At 46.1% G+C, this 18,399-nt stretch overlaps 1 protein-coding gene across 1 annotated transcript in view; it reads left to right on the forward strand.

The window, feature by feature from the left end:
• The window catches only part of SLC17A5 (solute carrier family 17 member 5), an 87,591-nt gene that overhangs the window by 59,314 nt on the left and 9,878 nt on the right, over nt 1-18,399 (forward strand). Inside the window, exons 7-8 of the mRNA XM_033938163.1 lie at nt 6,403-6,561; nt 17,985-18,117. Coding sequence (XP_033794054.1) covers nt 6,403-6,561; nt 17,985-18,117 — 292 coding nt within the window. The remainder of the gene's footprint in view (nt 1-6,402; nt 6,562-17,984; nt 18,118-18,399) is intronic.

Raw genomic sequence — 18,399 nt, forward strand, 5'->3', positions numbered from 1 at the left:
GAAGAAGAAAGAAAAGAAAGAGGACAAAAGGGTATATGAGTTATTATTGCACATAATAGTAGTAGCAGGGCCACTGCCTGGCTACCTCGACTGAATTACTGTTTCCAGGAAAAGCTATAAAGAATAAGTATGCCTTCAAAGAAGACTGAAATTGGAGATCAGTAAACTGTACTCTGAGTTTACAGGAAGAGAATTCCAAAATGAGGGTGTGGTAAAAAAGAAAGCCAAATGGCTGGTAGATTCTAGATGTGAACAGTGGACAGAAGGGATAGATAAGGTTACTCGTAGCGGAACAAAGACTGTGAGCAAGACAATATGGGCCAGTGAGAGAGGAGAGGTATGCTGGGATTCCAGAATGTAAGATTTTTATGTGCCAAGGTCAATATATTATGCTTGATCCTAAATGGACTTGGAAGCCAGTGGTGCTCTTTTCAGGAGAGGAGTAACATGGTCAAAGCGGTGTGTATGGGTCAGAAGATGAATAGAGGTATATTGAGCAGATTGCAGTTTGTTTCAAAAGGGAAGAAAGACCGGAATAAATGTTGCAGTAATCCAGTTTGCATGACACAAGGGAGTAAAAAAGCATGGCACAAGATGTATTATCATGGTATGGATGCAATGAATGGATGGGTGGATAATGAAAAAATAAAGCAGGATCTGGCAACAGAGGAAACCTGAGAACTGAATGAAAGTTTTGTATCTAAAATGACACTGGGAGAGTGTGGCACAGTGGTTAAAGCTAGAGCCTCAGCACCCTGGGATTGTGGGTTCAAACCCACACTGCTCCTTGTGACACTGGGCAAGTTACTTAATCCCCCCATTGCCCCAGGTACATTAGATGGTGAGCCCACCGGGACAGACTGGGAAAAATGCTTGAGTACCAGAATAAATTCATGTAAACCATTCTGAGCGCCCCTGGGAGAACAGTATAGAAAATTGAAGAAATAAATAGTGTGGAAAGCTTCAGCCTCTAATAACCAGAGCTGGTATTGTGACATCGTAATGCCTCATTCCACCAATGCCTAAGAGCCAACCTCATCAGTGATGTCACAATGGCTTAATTGTCCTATACTTGGCTCACTTTTACTACATTTTGATTTCTAGAGTGGTGCAGTGGTTAAAGCTAATACCCTAAGGCTGTGGGTTCAAACTCCATGCTACTCCTTGTGACACTGGGCAAGTTACTTAATCCCCCCCCATTACCCCAGGTACATTAGATAGATTGTGAGCCCACCAGGACAGACAGGGGAAAATGCTTGAGTACCTGAATAAATTCACGTAAACCGTTCTGAACTCTCCTGGGAGAACGGTGTAGAAAAATGAATGAATAAATAAATAAAAAATATTTTAGGAACTCTGCTCAATTTTAATGCTTCCCAAAGGACCACAAATTATTTCCTTTTACTCTGCTTCCAATTTATTCCAAATCTAGGGTCCTCTGTATTGCTCCATGATGTGACCACACCTTGAGTATGGTGTGCAGTTCTGGTTGAAAGGAAAACCAGGAAAAAAAATCTCCACAGTTCAACCAGGAATGAACAAACGACAGTGGAGATCCACAATAGTGTTGGTGTGCTAATTTTATTCCACATCAACAAGTTTTTGTGCGATGGCTCGGCACACATATATTTCGGCCTATGCGGCCTGCCTCAGCAGCCTTATTAATATTGTACTATCTCGTGCGTGGTGTAGCTTATCAAATATGAAAAAGCCTCAATAGAATGCTGATGAAAATGACCAATGAAACGTCTACACTCATGAGTCTGACAACAGTATGAAATTGACTTTAGAGGGGAGGATGTTAAAATTGGAGCATCAATGATGTCGGTAGCGGGTGTCAAACTTTGGAATGCTTTGCCAGGCATACTGCATTTTTGTGTTGGAAAGATCAATTTTAAGAAAATTTTTGAAAACGCAGCTCTTTGATAATGCTTTTTTATAAAGTACACCTACTTTTATTCTTCATGTAAGATATAGTGGCAATGAATATCTGGGTTTTAACTTTTTACAGTTTTATTGATAAGATTTTTGTCTATTGTTTGTTCATATTTATGCAATTAAAGGGCGATCGGTATATTTATTTATTCAATTTTCTATACCGTTCTCCTAAGGGAGCTCAGAACAGTTTACCTTAATTTATTCAGGTTCTCAAGCATTTTGTAACGAATATGTGAACCGCATAGTTTTATGTGGTATATAATTTTTTAAATAAATTTAAATAAATAAGACTCATGAGGCAGGCTGCATAGCCATCACACAAAAAAACTTGTTGATTTGGAATAGAATTAGCATACCATCATCATTGTGCATCTCCACTGTCGTTTGATCATTCATGCAGTTCTGGTTATGAGGAAGGCTAAAGAGGTATAAGGCTCATCAGCTTGAAGAAGATTGCTGAGGGATTCTATGATAAAATCCTGAATAGACTGGATAAATGCCGATTGAGGAGGCATATGTGGCGCAGTGGATGGAGCTACAGCCTCAACACCCTGGGGTTATGGGTTCAAACCCCGCGCTTCTCCTTGTGACCCTGGGCAAAGTCACTCAGTCCTTCCATAGCCCCAGGTACTAGATGGTGAGCCCACCGGGACAGATAGGGAAAATGCTTGAGTACCTGATTGTAAAACTGCTTAGCTAACCTTGATAAGCAGTATATAAAAACCTAATAAACTTGAACTTTACTCTTTCCACAATATAAAGGCTAAGGGATGTGCCATGAGGATACAAAATAGTACATTAAATAGGAAATATTTTTTCACTCAGCACATAGTTAAGCTTTGGAACTTGTTGACAGAGGATTTGGTAAAAGCAGCTAGCGTAGGTGAGTTTGAAAAGAGTTTGGCCAAGTTCCTGGAGAAAGAGTCAGTAGACTATTTATAGTGGACCTGGGGAATGTAACTAGGGGAAAGTTAGTAGAATCTAGCTACCTTTTGGAATCCTGCTGGATACTTGTGTCCTGGACTGGCCACTGTTAGAAAGGATACTGGGATCGATGGACCTTTGGTCTGTCCCAGTATGGAAGCTCTTAAGAGTTCCAACAGGATACAATCCCACTCCCGTCCCACTGTTTTCTTTTCTCTAGCTCTTAAGAATTGCCAACTGGGACAGACTGAAGGTCAGTCAAGCCCAGTATTCTGTTTCCAACAGTGGCCAACCCCAAGTCCCAAGTATGTTTTTATGTTCTTAAATGTCATTGTTAAGTAATTGTCCTGTACATCGAGTAGAGAGTGAGAGAAGACCAAGAAAATGTGGTAGAAGGTTAGAGGAATATTTTCTATCATGCTGGGTGTCACAGATCCAGCTGTAAAGGCCACTTTCCAAGTACACCTTGATAATTTGGCTATAATGATCCCATGGCACTGTGACTTGCTTGCCTCATATACCGAGAAGCTCCCAATATGTTGTGTACGTGTCATTTATGAAAGCAGGGTCAGGGAAGAAAGATCTGTGAAAGCCACATTTTGCTGTTTACTTTATGTAATTATAACAACACGAGTCAGATTTAGGCTCTGCTTTGTTTTTTTTGTATGTTGACCTCCTGGCACATTCAGATATTAAGTCACAATGCAGCAGTCTTTATCATGTGAGGATCCCTTGATGTAGCTACCTGTGAAACAGGTCCCATAGGAATCTGTTTATGTTTATTAAAATCTTTATATACTGCATTTACGACCAAAAAGGATCAAAGCGGTTTACAATATAACTCAATTCAAATTATGAAAAGAACTTCATTTAAATAGAAAAGAAAAAGAAAGAAAAATGTATTTGCAGATAAGTCATTTGACTCTTATTTTTTTGTATTGTGCCCAAATGGGTTTACCAGCAGTAGGATCCTGAGAAAGGAGGTTTTTTTGACCTATGATTGAAGCCATCCCCTTGAGTTGTAAAGAGGCATAGTCCTCTAATCGTTGCAGAGTGGGGTGTCTGAGGTCTTTTTTCCTCCTGTTTAAGCATTTAGGCCCTGATTTTGCAAAGTGCTCCCGATTGTAGGCAGCTGTAGGCGTCCTACAGCTGTCTAATCAGCCAATCGGGAGGCACTTTAAAAAAAAAAAAAAATGCTTCCCAGGCAGGTCGCCTATATTGAAGGCGCAACAGGGAGCCTAGAGAGGCCCGCAAGCCCGCCTAAACTCGCATAAGGCTAGGCGGTAGCCTTAAGTGAACCTAGGTGGCCCTATGTGTCTCCCTAGCAGAGTGGGAGACGCTTACAATGTAGGCTAGCAAAATGCTGGCCTACATGGTAAGTAGACGCGGCCGCTATACCTAATCGTGGCAAGGATCTCCCTGCCGTGATTAGTATAGTGGTCGCGGCTGCGGCCACAAATCTCCCCTCCTCCCAGCGATTGCAGCAGGAGGGTGCCCAACCCCTCCTGCTGACCCCCCCCAACGGCCCTCCCGACAATCGCGGCAGGAGGGTGACCAACCCCTCCTGCCGGCCCCCCCAACCGCTCCCCCAAAGATCACCAGCAGGAGGGTGCCCAACCCCTCCTGCCGGACCCCCCTCCAACAAACCCCCCCACACCGGAACCCCCCCTTAGACTTATTTTCTCAAGTTGGACTGGACGACTCCTTGCACGTTCGGCCAGCAGGCCCGCCTCCGTCCAAATGAGGCGGGCCCGCCCCTCCCCTGCCCAACCCACAGGATCCTAGGGCCTGATTGGCCCAAGTGCCTAAGGCCCCTCCTATAGCGGGAGAAAGTAAGTCTAATGGGGGTTCCGGTGTGGGGGGGTTCGTTGGGGAGGGCGGGCAGGGGGTTGAGCATGTTAAACCCGATTCTGTAACCGGCGTCTGCAACATGGATGTCGGTTACAGAATCGGGTTAACTTTGGACAGGTGTAGGCCCGATTCTGTATAGGACTCCCAGACCGGCGTCCTATACAGAATCCGGGCCTTAATGGTTTTCAACAATAATTAAGCACTTCAATTAGATCTGCATAACATTGTACAACCTTCCCTCCACACTGGTGGTTGGATACTTTTGAAGTGCCATGTGTTCACTTAAAAAGGCATGTATAGTAGAAAACAAGGTAGTGCCAATCGCTTTAAATCTTCAACCAAGGCCCTCAGGCCACTTCAATTGCAATATAAGAATATATATAATATAAAAATAGATTTTTTTTGTTTGTTTTCAAAAAAAGATTTTGTAAAAGATACTTCTTCACCAGTCCAAAAAGCTATATCATAAATTAACATACTGCACATTACCCAAAAGGAGGAGAAACAGACTCATAACTGGAAAAGGATCATGGAGCCTCTTATAGCACACAGCTATTCCAGTGCCCACTTCAACAATCCAGGTCTTATAACCATTTGTTTCCCCCCCCCCCCCCCCACCCCACCCCGTCCCTTCCTAAAGTGTACTTTTCTTGTAATGTCCTTCTGAAAAAATTATGTACTAGAATATTGTCACATTAACAACCTCCATAATGGCTTTGAAAAACTTCTCGGTAAACTTCCACAACGTGTGAGGCGCTACTTATTTGTCCATTAGGACTCCAGCGCCATTTAGTTTTCACTCCGGACGCTGAGGGTACAGCACCCACGCTGACCCTCTTAGCATTTCGGTCTCCAGACCTGCTTCGGGAGATTCACCACCATACAGGCCTGCCGCATCAATCAAGCTTCTCACAATCACATCATTTTTCAGACTGGCTCCCTAAAGCCTCATTTAAAAAGGCCTTGAAACCGGGCTTGGTTGGAGTTTTGCATGGATATCTGCTTGAACATTGATTCACCAACTCACTGCCTGAGGTGGAATACATTGTTTTGACTAACGGGGCAGCGATATCAGCGTTTCCAGTTAAGTAACAGTTTACTGCCTGTTGAACAAATTTTTCCCGCCGATTGTTACTTTTTTCCATTGGTTCACAGGTTGAAGGCAGAGAAACTCCGTTTCATTGTTTTTGTAGTGTTTAGCTTACTTTATCACTTATTGCATTGTTAAATACACAGATTAGCACACTCTCGGGGTACCTTTGATGGTGTGCGGCAGGACCTAGAGAGTTTCTGCTTTCGGCTTTAAGCAGTTGAGCAGGTGCTTTGTCATCTGCTCTTTGGAACTTGCTTCTTCACACTGAGGACCCCGTATTAAAAATTATAAATTTACAATAGAAATATTTGGATTTTGTGAGTTTCTTCTGCCTTCAACCTGTGTCCCTTTAAGCAATTGTCTTGTATCACGTAAAAAGGCAGCTTGTGTGAAAGGCCCCCCATACTCACAGTGCTTTATAGTAATTCTGTTAATCCACAAGAGCAGCTCTTAAGAGTAGTGAGATGTTTCTGATGAGCTGAACTGGTACATTTTGATGGTATTTTAACCACATACAGGTTTTCCCAGCCCTGTAATGGATATTCATGATGTTTATCCATTCATTAAGACGGTATTTTCTGGCATTTGTTTTTAAGCTGACGTCGGAGAAATCTGTGCCTTGTGGAGCCTTGATCAAGTCCATGCCCCTTTGGGCTATTATTGTAGCACATTTTTCTTACAACTGGACTTTCTACACGCTGCTTACACTGTTACCCACTTATATGAAAGATATCCTGCAATTTGATGCACAAGAGGTAAGTGCAAGAAAATCAAATTACTTCTTTTAAATTCATTTGTTTATATCGATAGCATTAAGAAGTGGTTCTGCAACAATGCTAGAATCATTTGAATATTAAGGTAAGAAGTAAAAGAATTGCTTTTTAATTGAATTGCATTTCACAGCACAAGTATAAGATTGCTGCAATCTAAAATGAAAAGTAACCAGATACTACAAGAGGCTATAGTTTGGAGGAAAGGCAGGAGAGGGGAGATATAATAGAGACATTGAAATGCCTCCCTGGCATAAATGCACATGATACGAGTCTCTTTCAATGGAAAATAAACTCTGGAATGAGGGGGTTTAGGATGAAGGTGAAAGGGGATGGTTTCAGAAGTAACCTCAGAAAGGGTGGCGAATGCTTAGAACGGCCTAACGATGGAGGTGGTGGAGACAAAAAGTATATCTGAATTCTAGAAAGCTCGGTAAGGGAGAGGAGGGGAGAGTAGATGGTATGGTTAGGCAGACTAGATAGGCCATATGGTCATTTTTCTTTGTTTCTATGCTAGTGCTAGAGCACTTGAACTGCAAAAAAGTAACAGTAATAGTCTCTTTGCTCATGAGCCACACTGAGGGGGTCAATCGCAGAAGAGGCTTCCTGTTAGTTGTCAGCTAGCAGAGGAAAACAAGGTTTTTTTGGTTCATTTTTCAGGAGAGGAGAGAATAAATTGTGATTTTTTTAAAAAAAGTAGCAAAGAGATGAGAAAACTCACAATATAGATCACTGAGGAATGCTGAAAATTGTGGATACTTGTATAACTACAGACAGTCTCTTTTGGGTACTTTTTCTAATTCCATCACCAGCTTGCATGCTTTGTTGTCTTCCTAACAAAGCTATTCCCATCTAGTGTATTTTACATTGACACCGTCCCTAAAATGGATTTTATTTTCCTTCTAAGGAAATAAGTAGAGACTGCCTTAATACATTTTTGGCTATGCCAGAACTTTTATCCCCAGGTCAGGCATAAGCAAAAGAGGGCAATATCAGAATATGTAAGTGAATCTCTTTGTTATACTCTTAAAATGGAACGTCTGATGGCTATAAAGCAGGGAAGTTGCAGGAAATTTCTGGATGTTTGGGAGCCATTGGCTAAATTTTGTAAGGAATGATAACTAACTTTATTTTACTGACCTTTAAACATACACATCCAGGGTGGGAGGGGTTTGCATTGGAATTGATTCGGGGATTTTTTCAGGTAAGTTCTTGTGGGTATTTATTTTTTTGATTAGTAGTTGGGAGGGTGGGGGAAAATAATTGCTTATTAATAATATCTGTAAGTTTATTGTGCTTTTCTTGTAATATTAAGATGTACATGAATTATTTGCATGCATAATTGTAGTTTGAAAATTTAATAAAGATTAAAATATATATATATATGTAAGTGAAACTTTTAACGCATTAAAGGGAAAGGGACTTCCGGCGGAAACATGGAGCTGTAGACAGTGAGTTGCTACAGCTCCGCTTCACCTAACCTCGGCGCGGCATTTAAACTGCAATTTTCCCCCTGATTCGGGTCGTCGCCGGCACTGGGGAGGTTGCTGAAGAAGCAGAGCCGCTAAGAAAAACTTCCTCCGCGCCTCTGCCTTCCTTTGTCGAGACGGCCTGCGGCCACGTGGCGCCGCGGGTAGCGTGCAGCCGCGAGTCTACTCTGCTGGGACGGCGCGGCTCTTCCCCTGCAGGTCCGCCTTCGGGTGCGGTCGTCTCCCCGTGCTGGGGAGTTGACTTGGGGCGCTGCACGACTCTTCAGCCGTTCTCCTTGCAGCCCTGCTGTTTGGATCTCGGGTCTCCCGGGGGCCACGTGGTGCAGTGGAGGGCAGGTGGCGGAGACTCTGACCCCGGAGCGAGGTGTGGCTCTTCCCCTGCAGGCCGGATTCCGGGAGCGGTCCTCTCCCTGTGTTGGGGAGCTTCCTAGTGGCACGGTAAAATCGGGGAGCCAGAGTAGGATCGCCATGGCGACCAAGACGGTCCGGAAGGATCAGGAGCGGAGTAAGCTGCCAGAGGCCAAGTTGGCGGACCCCGTGGCGCCCCCATCGCCGGAGGCTCCGCATTCATCCTGGGTGTCCACAGTTACGGCGGAGGTTCAAGCGGCCCTCGAGAGCTCTCTGGGGGACAAACTGCAGCGCATCCTTGATAAACTGGACACGCTGGACCAGCGTTTTGCTTCCCTCACGTCGGAGGTCAAGGAGACTCAGCAGAGGGTGAATGCTGCGGAGGATCACGTCAGGCAGCTTGCTCAGGAGCAGTCCGCCCACACTTCAGAGTTGGCTGCGCTGCGCGCCAAGGTGGATGATTTGGAAAATAGGTCCCGCCGGAATAACCTTCGGTTTGTTGGCCTGCCTGAATCAGTGCGGGACGTGGAGTTGGGGGCGCTGTTGGAACGCTGGTTGCCGGAGTCTTTGTCTCTATCATCTTCCTCGGGCCCTTTGCGGGTGGAGAGGGCGCATCGCTTGGGGCAGCGGAGAGAGAATGCTGACAGACCTCGAGTGGTCATTTGCCGTATCCTGAATTATCATCATAAGATGGAGGTCCTGCGTGCGTTGCGGCAGGGCAAGAAGCTCTTGTATGACAACAAGCCCATACTTTGCTTCCAGGACTACTCAGCGGAGGTCTCTCAGGCACGACGCAGGTTTTCACCGTTATGCACCCGTCTCATCCAGCGCCACATTGCTTTTTCTCTGCAGTATCCGGCTCGCTTGAGGTTGACACATCTGGGTAGAGCTCATCATTTCGACACCTTGGAGGCCGCGCAGCGTTTTGTGGCGGAGATGTTGCCTGAAGAACCACCGCAGGGAGCGGCTGTGGACTGAGGAGACCCATATCTGGGGCCGGATCTGTGGTTTGAGTTGGGACTGGGGGTCTCTTTCCTCTCCTTTAGAGTTGGGTTTCTATGTTTTCTTGCAGGACTGCCTGGTTGGTGGGTGTGAGGAAGGGGGGGGTTGACCTGCCTGTTCTTTGTTAGTTAGGGTCTGTGCTTGGCCCTTCTGGTTCTGTGAGCATTGGGGATTTGGCTTGGAGAGGGTGTTTGCAGGTGGGTGGTGTGGCTGTGGTGTTCGTGGAGGGGGAGGGGGGGTTGAGTGTCCTGGGGGGTTTGGTTGATGGAGGCTGCTTTTATTATTCTCTGAACTTTGGGGTTTGTGGGTCGGGGGGTAATGGTCATTATTCCCGTGGGAGGTGTAACTGGTTTCCTGGAAGTGATGCCCTTATTGGGGTGTCTTGGGTGTAGATTGGGTGAGGGGCGGTTGTGGGGAGGGGCTCGAGGGGTGGGGAGGGAGGGGTTGGGGGGTTCGAAGGGTTTCAGGGTTTCTGTGGTGGGGCTTTTTGGGGAATTTGGGGGGGGGTTAAGGGGTTCTGTGCTAGGGGATTGAATTGGTGGCAGGGGTATGGCTTGATTCTCGGGGCCAGAGGTGATGAGAAGCCGGGGGAGTGGTGGCTGGGACGCTTCTCTGGTACTGTACTGGTTCTTTCTTTTTGTGAGATTAGGCTATTGAGTGTATTGCTCTGGAATACACTTTAACTTCTTGGAATGTTGGGGGGATTCACTCCCCCATTAAGCGCTCCAAAATATTGCAGCGTTTGAATCGTTCTAAATCCTCTATTGCCTTTTTACAGGAGACCCGTCTATCCTCAGTGGAACATGCCAAGCTCTGTACCTGGTGGGTGGGCTCCTATTTGGAGGCGCCCGCCGTGGGGGGAAAGGGAGGTGTTATTATTTTGATCCGAAAGGGTCTTCGCATGCACACTCAGAAAGTGCTCCGCGACCCTAGTGGGCGTTACATAGTTGCTTTAGTGCTACTGGATAATCGGCCACTTTTGCTCTGCAATGTTTACGCTCCTAACAATCCTTCGGCCAGGTTCTTTAGGGGGCTTCGCAATCAACTCTTGCAGTTTGGAGATGTTCCGATGCTGGTGGGCGGGGACTTTAATGAGGTATCGGATCCAAAATTGGATCACTCTGCTTCGTTGGGTAGAGAGTCCTCCAAACTTTATACGGGTGGTCAACTTTTGGAATCCACCCTGGGGTTGCTGGATGTGTGGCGGGTGTTACACCCGTTGGAGAGGGATTACTCCCACTTATCCAGGGCGCACAGGACGCTCTCCTGAATTGATTTTATCCTCATTTCTCGCGCGCTGCTTCCCCGGGTAGTAGGGGTTGATAAGGGCCCCATTGAAATATCTGATCACGCTTGGGTGGGATTGCGGTGGACCTGGGGAGACTCTCGGATAAATAGAGGGTCCTGGCGATTTCCCTGCTACCTGTATAGGGATACCCGTTTTCACGAGTTTTTGATACAGCGCTGGCGTGATTTTCAAGTTAATAATCGGCAGCATCGTGATGATCCCATTCTTTACTGGGAGACGGCTAAGGCTGTCTTACGGGGGGATGTCATTTCTTATGTGGCCAGGGAATCGAAGCTGAAGTATAGGCAGATTCTGGCCTTGGAGCGGAAGGCGACTGTGTTGAGACGCCAGTATGGCAGGGCGCCCTCCTTCCAGCTTCGGGCGCAGCTTTTAGAGGTCCAATAGGAACTGAATGAATTGTTGCATCTTCGGGCTTTGCGGACGAGGGAGTACTTTAAGTTTTCTTTATTTCGGTTTGCGAATAAGAGTAGTCGATTGTTGGCCCGCCTGGCACATCCGAGGGGTGGACCTGAGAGCATAACGACTCTTCGGGGCTCCTCTGGGGTGCTGCATCATCGGCCGGAGGAGATATGTGAATTATTTCAGGAGTTTTTTGCTGAGGTGTATACAGATCAAGGCCCCGAGCTTATGGATGGGCACCTTTATCTAGACAGTCTCGATTTGCCTTGTTTATTTCAGCGGGATGCTGCCGTTTTGGATCTTCCTATCACCACGGAGGAGGTGGAAGGGGCGATAGGGGTCAGTCCGTTGGGCAAGGCGCCGGGCCCGGATGGGTTTCGGAGTGAGTTATATAAGTTGTTGGTGACGGACGTAGCGCCAGTGCTGGCTGAGGTTTATAATTTGAGTGTTGCTAAGGGCTTTCTTCCTCGCTACGTAAATCTAGCGTCTATTATAGTTCTCCCGAAGCCTGGTAAGGACCCTCTCTTGCCTGAATCGTACCGTCCTATCTCGTTGTTGAATTATGAGGCGAAGCTTTTGGCTAAACTTTTGGCTAACCGCCTGGCGCGTGTTTTGCCATCGGTGATCTCAGACTCTCAGGTGGGGTTTGTGCGGGATAGGCCGGTAGCTAAGAATATCCGGCACATCTTGTTGGCGTTGGAACGGGTGGGACAGGACGGTAGCCCCGCCTTGCTCATTAGTTTTGATGCCGAGAAGGCGTTTGATAAGGTGCGGTGGGGTTTCCTTTTTGCGGTGCTGAGGACGTACGGTTTGGGCCCCTTCTTTTTTGGTGCAATCCAGGCACTGTATAGTGATCCTGAGGCGCGGATTTTAGTTAATGGGTCTTGCTCAAGTTTTTTTCCTATCGGCCGAGGGACTCGCCAGGGCTGCCCCTTGTCGCCGCTCCTCTTTGTGCTTTCTTTAGATCCTCTACTTCGGGAACTTCAGGCAAATGCGGATATGCGGATATTCGGGGATTGGTCCTGGGAGATTCCCATTTTAAACTGGCGGCGTTCGCGGATGATCTCTTGGTCTTTTTAACGGACCCGCAGCGATCCTTGCCAGTATTGTTGGAAAGTCTTCGGGAATATGGAGATTTCTCTGGCTTCGCCTTGAATTTTGCGAAATCTGAGGCGCTGGCTTCCTCGGTTCATCTTCAGCGGTTTTGGGGGGATAGTTTCCCGCTGCGCTGGGCTGACTCTTTTTTTAGATATCTGGGGATCAGGCTGACTATGGATGTGGCCCAACTGTATCGTCTTAACATAGATAAACTCCTGGCAGAGACTAAACTGTTGCTAGCCAAATGGCAGGCGTTGCCGCTGTCTCTGTTGGGAAGAATTCATTTATTTCGTATGGTTGTTTTCCCGAGGTGGCTTTACGTTCTTCAGACTCTACCCCTTTCTTTTTTGCAGAAGGATATTCGTTCCCTCACCTCCCTATTGATCCGGTTTTGTTGGGGTGGACGTAGACCTAAACTGAAATGGTCCTTGTTGGTGGGGCCTGCCTATGGGGGTGGTTTGGGGGTGCCTGACATCAGGGTTTATAACCAGGCCTGTTTGCTTCGTCATATTAGTGATTGGGTGTTGGGTACCTCTTTTTATACGGATCTTTCCCTGGAGCGGGATCATTTCTACCCTCTTCATCTCTTGTATCTCCTCCATGCCCCGTTGTCTACACTGCCGCGACCCTGTAAGCGTAGTATTTTGTTTCGGTCCTTGTGGACAGTGTGGCATCAAATCCTTCGGTTGTGGAATCAGGACTCTCATACTAGTATATTTCTACCGTTGGCGGGGAATTTAGCTTTCCTTCCGGGGGTTGGACCTTCTGTGTTCGGTCGTTGGAGGGCGCGGGGGGTGGAACAGTTGCGGCATGTTCTGCGGGATGATGGGTCTCTCTTATCATATGCTAAGTTGGCGGGGAGGGGGGTCCCTGAGATTGGCCTTCCATTTGCTTATTGTCAACTCAGTCACTATGTGGCTTCCCTCCAGGGGACTTCCTTGCAAGGGGATTTTGGGACCCAGCTCTGTACTTTTTTGGCTGCAGATCCTGATACTGGCTCTTTGCCTGCCTAGGGTTTTCCCTGGTATTTTGGAGGCATGGCGACGGGACTTGGGTAAGGACTTGGGGGACAATTTTATGTTAAAAACCCTGAATCGAACTGCGGGCTTGGTACATAGTGCTGAATTACGTGAATGTCACTTTCGCACTGTCCTGAGGGCCTGTGCTTCCCAGAGTCAGGCGTACCATATGGGTTGTATTGATACTCAATTATGCATCCGCTGTTCGGTGGAGGTAAATTCTTACTTTCATGGTATTTGGAGTTGTGAGGGGATTCAGACCTTCTGGACGGACATGGCCTCCTTTTTACAGGGCTTGTTGTGCCAGTCTCCGTGCAGTCTATGCTGTTTGCCCATTTCTCTTTCTTGAATATGTACACTTCTTATGAAAAATTATTTCTTAGTAAATGTTTTATCTTGGGGAAGAAATGTATCTTGTGTTGCTGGCTTTCTTCTGAACCACCTTCTTTTTGGTATTGGAGGAATCGCCTTCATGAACTGCTGGGTTGGGAGGCCCGTTTGGCCTGTTCTTCTTGACACCGGAGCAGAGACTTTGTTCACACTTGGACTCCGTATTTGAACATTTTGACTCCTGAGAGTCGTAGCCGTGTTTTGAATAGACTTGACCTTTGATTCTGTGCTTCTCAGTGTCTTTGCTGATCCCTGCCTCTGAGTTTCTGTATCTGTGGGGGGATGGGACGGGAGGGCGGGGAGTTGGGGCTTCTTTGCTGTGGGGTGGGGGTGAGGTGGGTCCGGGGAGGGCATAAGAGTCCAGCCCTCCGCGGTTGTTTGATGAAAATGTAAACCATAGTTATTCTTGCTGTTGTATTTCCTTCTGCTTAATAAAATAGATTTGAACATAAAGGGAAAGGAGATGGGATGGGAAACATGAAGAAATTGTAGGTTGTAATGTGATAGAAAACCCAGATCTCTGCTACAACCCATCTTGTTTGTGTCAAAATGTTTCATCGACCTAATATCAAAGTTCATGTGTTTCAAGATTGCTTTAAACTTTACTCTTAGTGCTCTGGCGCTGCAAAATGCTGTCTCGGAGGTGTAACCTTTTATTTCTTTTGTGATTTCTAATGTGGTTCATGTGAGTTGATTTTTGTCTTTAGAATGTTTCCTGCTTATCCTATTTACCACCTTCTCATTTTCTGCGTTGAATAATACAGTATATACTACATTTGAGGAACAGCATAAGTTAGATTCATTTATATTGATTGTTTTTATCCTTATGAGTAACTAAATAAAAATTCAACTAAGAACCTAATCTCTTTATATCAACTTTGAAAGCCATGACTTAAATATCTATACTTTAAAGGAAGAAATGACAGGAAGAATATGATAAAACATTTTAATGCCACCAAAGCATGAATAATGCACAAGATTCAAACCTATTTTGGCAGAAAGAATGGTCTTAAACAAGCTGCTGAGGACAAGGACACAACCTCAAACATTTTCTTATATCTTACACCAAAACAGCATTAATGGAAGAGGAAGAATAAGGAGAAGGAGGAGGCAGGATTGAGTAGAATGACCAGTGTAAGGTGTTTGATTCACTTCATCCCTTGAGCCTAGAGCCTCCTAGAGCCCCCAGTCTTCAAATCCTGGTAATCATGAGTTTCATCCATACCATCCCCAAAAGGGTGAAATCTCAGTGGACAGAGGTAGAAAAATTAAAAAGGGAGTAAAGAGCTAAAAGGGAAAGATCAATATACCAAAGACAGAAGTAGTGGGGGAATGAAAGGACAGGAGTGAAAAGAAAAGACAAATGTACAGCAGCCACTGGAAATAATTGGCAGGAGACAGACAAGCAGAAAAGAAAAACTAGGACAAACATGTTAGAAAAACAAAATGTCCAGATAACAAAGATAGAAAAAAGTGTTTTATATTGAATTTATTAACTGGCATATGTTAGGTTTAAGATAAGTGCATCACAGATCTGTTTGTATTTCTGCAGTGCATTTATGTAGCATTTTTGTGTGTCTATCAGTAGGCTGTTACAATAGTCCAAGCACAGAATTATTTTACTTTGCACTACCAACCTCAGATTGTAATAGATCAGTGTGAAAAGCCGAGCGGTCATTTTTCCATCACATTGCCAGGACCTGCAGCGCTCCATGCCAGGTTTTCTAACAACCCTGTCTGTAGTCATACAGACAGGGCCGGATTAACCAGTAGGCACTTGACTAGGGCACAAAATGGTCAGGAGGGCCTTTTGAAGGAGAACACTGAAAAAAAAAAATTTTTAAACAGCGACGGGCCCCCTCCCAGCATTGATCATCAACACTGGCTCCCCCCCTTGATTGTCAACACGGCCCCCCCCCCAATCATCAACACAGGACCCCCCCCCCCCCCGATCGGCAACACAGGGCCCCCCCTCGATCGGCAACATTGGGCCTGCGACTGCTCTCTCTCTTGCCCACCGCTGCTGAAGCCTGCAAACAAATTTAACACACGCAGTGAGGCTCTAACAGTGCGCATGAAGCTGCTGGATTTCCTCCTCCTCCTCCATAAACAAAATGGGAAGATACGTCATGAGGTGGAGGAGGGAAGCCATCAGCGGCACGCACACTGTTTGAGCCCTGTGGCATGTGTTAAATTTGTTTACAGGCTTTGGCAGCGAGAGCGAGAGTGTTGCCGATCGAGGGGGGGCCCAACAGGAGAGAGAGAGAGCAGTAAATGAGTCTTTCGGCAGTGGCAGGAGAGAAAGCAGTAAATAAGTCGAAGCCGGCAGGCCTTGGGATGGGAAGATGCTAGATGGAAGAGCAGTCGGGGAGAACAAGAAATATGGTATGTTGCAGCAGGGAATGATAGGGAGGGAGAGAAGGGGAAATGTTGGACAAGGGCGGGAGGGGGACTGGATCATAGGGTGACAGGGGGAGAGAACAGCAGGAAAGAGAGTTGAAGCAATCGTGGACCCTGAAGGGGAGGGAAAAGAGAGGTGGTGAAATAATTGATTATGGGGGGAGGGAAGAGAGATGGGATAGGAAGATAGTGAAGGAAAAAGGACAGGGAGATGTCAGACCAGCAGAGACGGAGAGGAGATTCTGGGCTACAAGAATGGAGAGAAGGGATATGCTGGAAATTGTGGAAATCGTGGGAAAGACCAAGGGACAGGGGTGGCAAGGAGATGAATGAGAGGAAGATAGCCTCTAGCCCCTCACCACTGCTGCTGCTGCTTTCCAACATGTGCCTGATGCTGACGGCACAAGTTCTCCCCACTTCCATCATCTGCCCCCCCTTCTCTCTCTCCCTCCACCCCTGGCAATTCACTGAGGGGGCAGGATAACATGATGGAATTGCCTGGGATAGAGAAAAAGAGAAGGGGCAGATAATGGAAGTAGGGAGAAGAGAGAGAGAGAGAAGGAGGCAGATGATGGAAGTGGGGAGAATTTGTGCCATCAGCTTCAGTCGCATATGAGGAAGCAGCGGTGAAGAGGTGAGAGGCCCTCACCTCCTCACCACTGCTGCTGCTTTCCCACATGCTGGATGGGGGGCATATGCTGCATGGGGGGAAGAAGATAGAGTTAGTGAGATAGTGGAGGGGTGAAGAAAAGGAGTGACAAGCTGTGAGTAGACACAGTGAAAAGAAGGAAACTGAGGACTGAATAGTAATAAAGAATTTAATTTAGACGGAGGCATAAAATAGAGAAGGAAGACCAGGGCTAGGGCTAGTATAGTTGTGTGTCTAGGGTCCCTCGACAAATTAATCTTGCCCTGCATACAGATACTTCTAGACACCCTTGAAGGTATAATGAACACGTTTATTGGTGTACAGGACTTAAGTCTGTTCCTTCACAAGCTCAGAGAAACCAAAACTCTATAAGATCAATCTCTTAGTCCAGTGTACCAGTTTTGTTCTATAGACAGTATCAATTCCCATTCAGTGCTTAATCAGTTAATCAGCTCTTAGCAATTTCAAAACCTGCATGGCTTACCTCAGCCACACCAGAAATTAGCTGTTCCTTTCAAAGCAGTGTTAGGCTCTTCATAACACAGCCTCAACCAAATAATAATTGGCTTACCTTAGCCAGCACCTTTACTGTTCAAGCTTCCAATACATTCAGCAGGCTTCTCATCCAGCCAAGAACAACACCACTCACCATATCAGCTCTTCCAAGTAATCTTTCCCAGTCTTCTTAGCTTCCCCCAGGGTTCTCCTTAGCCCACAGCTTCTGAGCCTTCTCTGCTTAGGGAAGTCTCTTTATGGAGGCTTTCACCTTCCCACAGGTACCCTCTCCTAGGGACATCTCACAGGGACCTCTCAGAATGAACCCCAGACTGGGCATATGAAGCTCTTACTGCCTGGGTTCCACCCCATGACCCAGTAGGGTAGCCTGTTCATGCAGTTCAGTGCCACCTGCTGGATGAGGGTTGAGCTCTGAACTACAAAGCTCAATGCATTCTGGACCCTGTAGCTTACCCACTAATTGGCCAGCACCCTCTACTGCCCACCGATATAACAACATCACTAGTGAGGGAGAATCCCCAACTCCCTCACAATCAGGTGATCTTTTAACTATGTAATCAGTTTTAATCTGGCAAAGGCAAGACTATTTCTGAATTTGATATGTTATTGTAAGAGCAGAATTGACTATCACCCCCTAAATCTCAGATCTTATTAATAATTATGATGACAGCATCTGGAATTTTGTGCCTCCCACCCATAGAATCTCCATCTTCCTGGGATTTTACTTTATTTCCCCATATTCACTTTGCAATTGTCATTAAATAGTGTTTGGTTTGGTTTTATGACAGAATGGATTTTTATCGGCGCTGCCATATTTTGGCTGTTGGTTGTGTATGATTCTAACTGGTCAGCTTGCCGACTACATGAGAGAACGATTCAACATCTCAACAGTGGTTGTTCGCAAAACATTTAACTCCATAGGTATGTGAAGCTATTTCTACGCATTTTGATACTGTAGTTCATCTACTTGACGCATGAAATTTTATGTGGGCAAGTTCAAAGTGATGCACACAATCCCAACTAAAGGTACAATATAGAGAATGACAGGAAAACCCGCCAAAATAGAAACGAAAAAACCTGGTCGCCCTGTGGAGCGGTGAATGGCCTTGTCCCCACAGTTAATTGACAGAACGCGCACAAAATCTCCGATCGCATGATCCAGCAGCCCCCTTCTTCCCAATCACGGTCTGGGCATCTACCTCC

This window comes from Geotrypetes seraphini, chromosome 3, assembly GCF_902459505.1.
Source record: "Geotrypetes seraphini chromosome 3, aGeoSer1.1, whole genome shotgun sequence".
Classification (NCBI taxonomy): domain Eukaryota; kingdom Metazoa; phylum Chordata; class Amphibia; order Gymnophiona; family Dermophiidae; genus Geotrypetes; species Geotrypetes seraphini.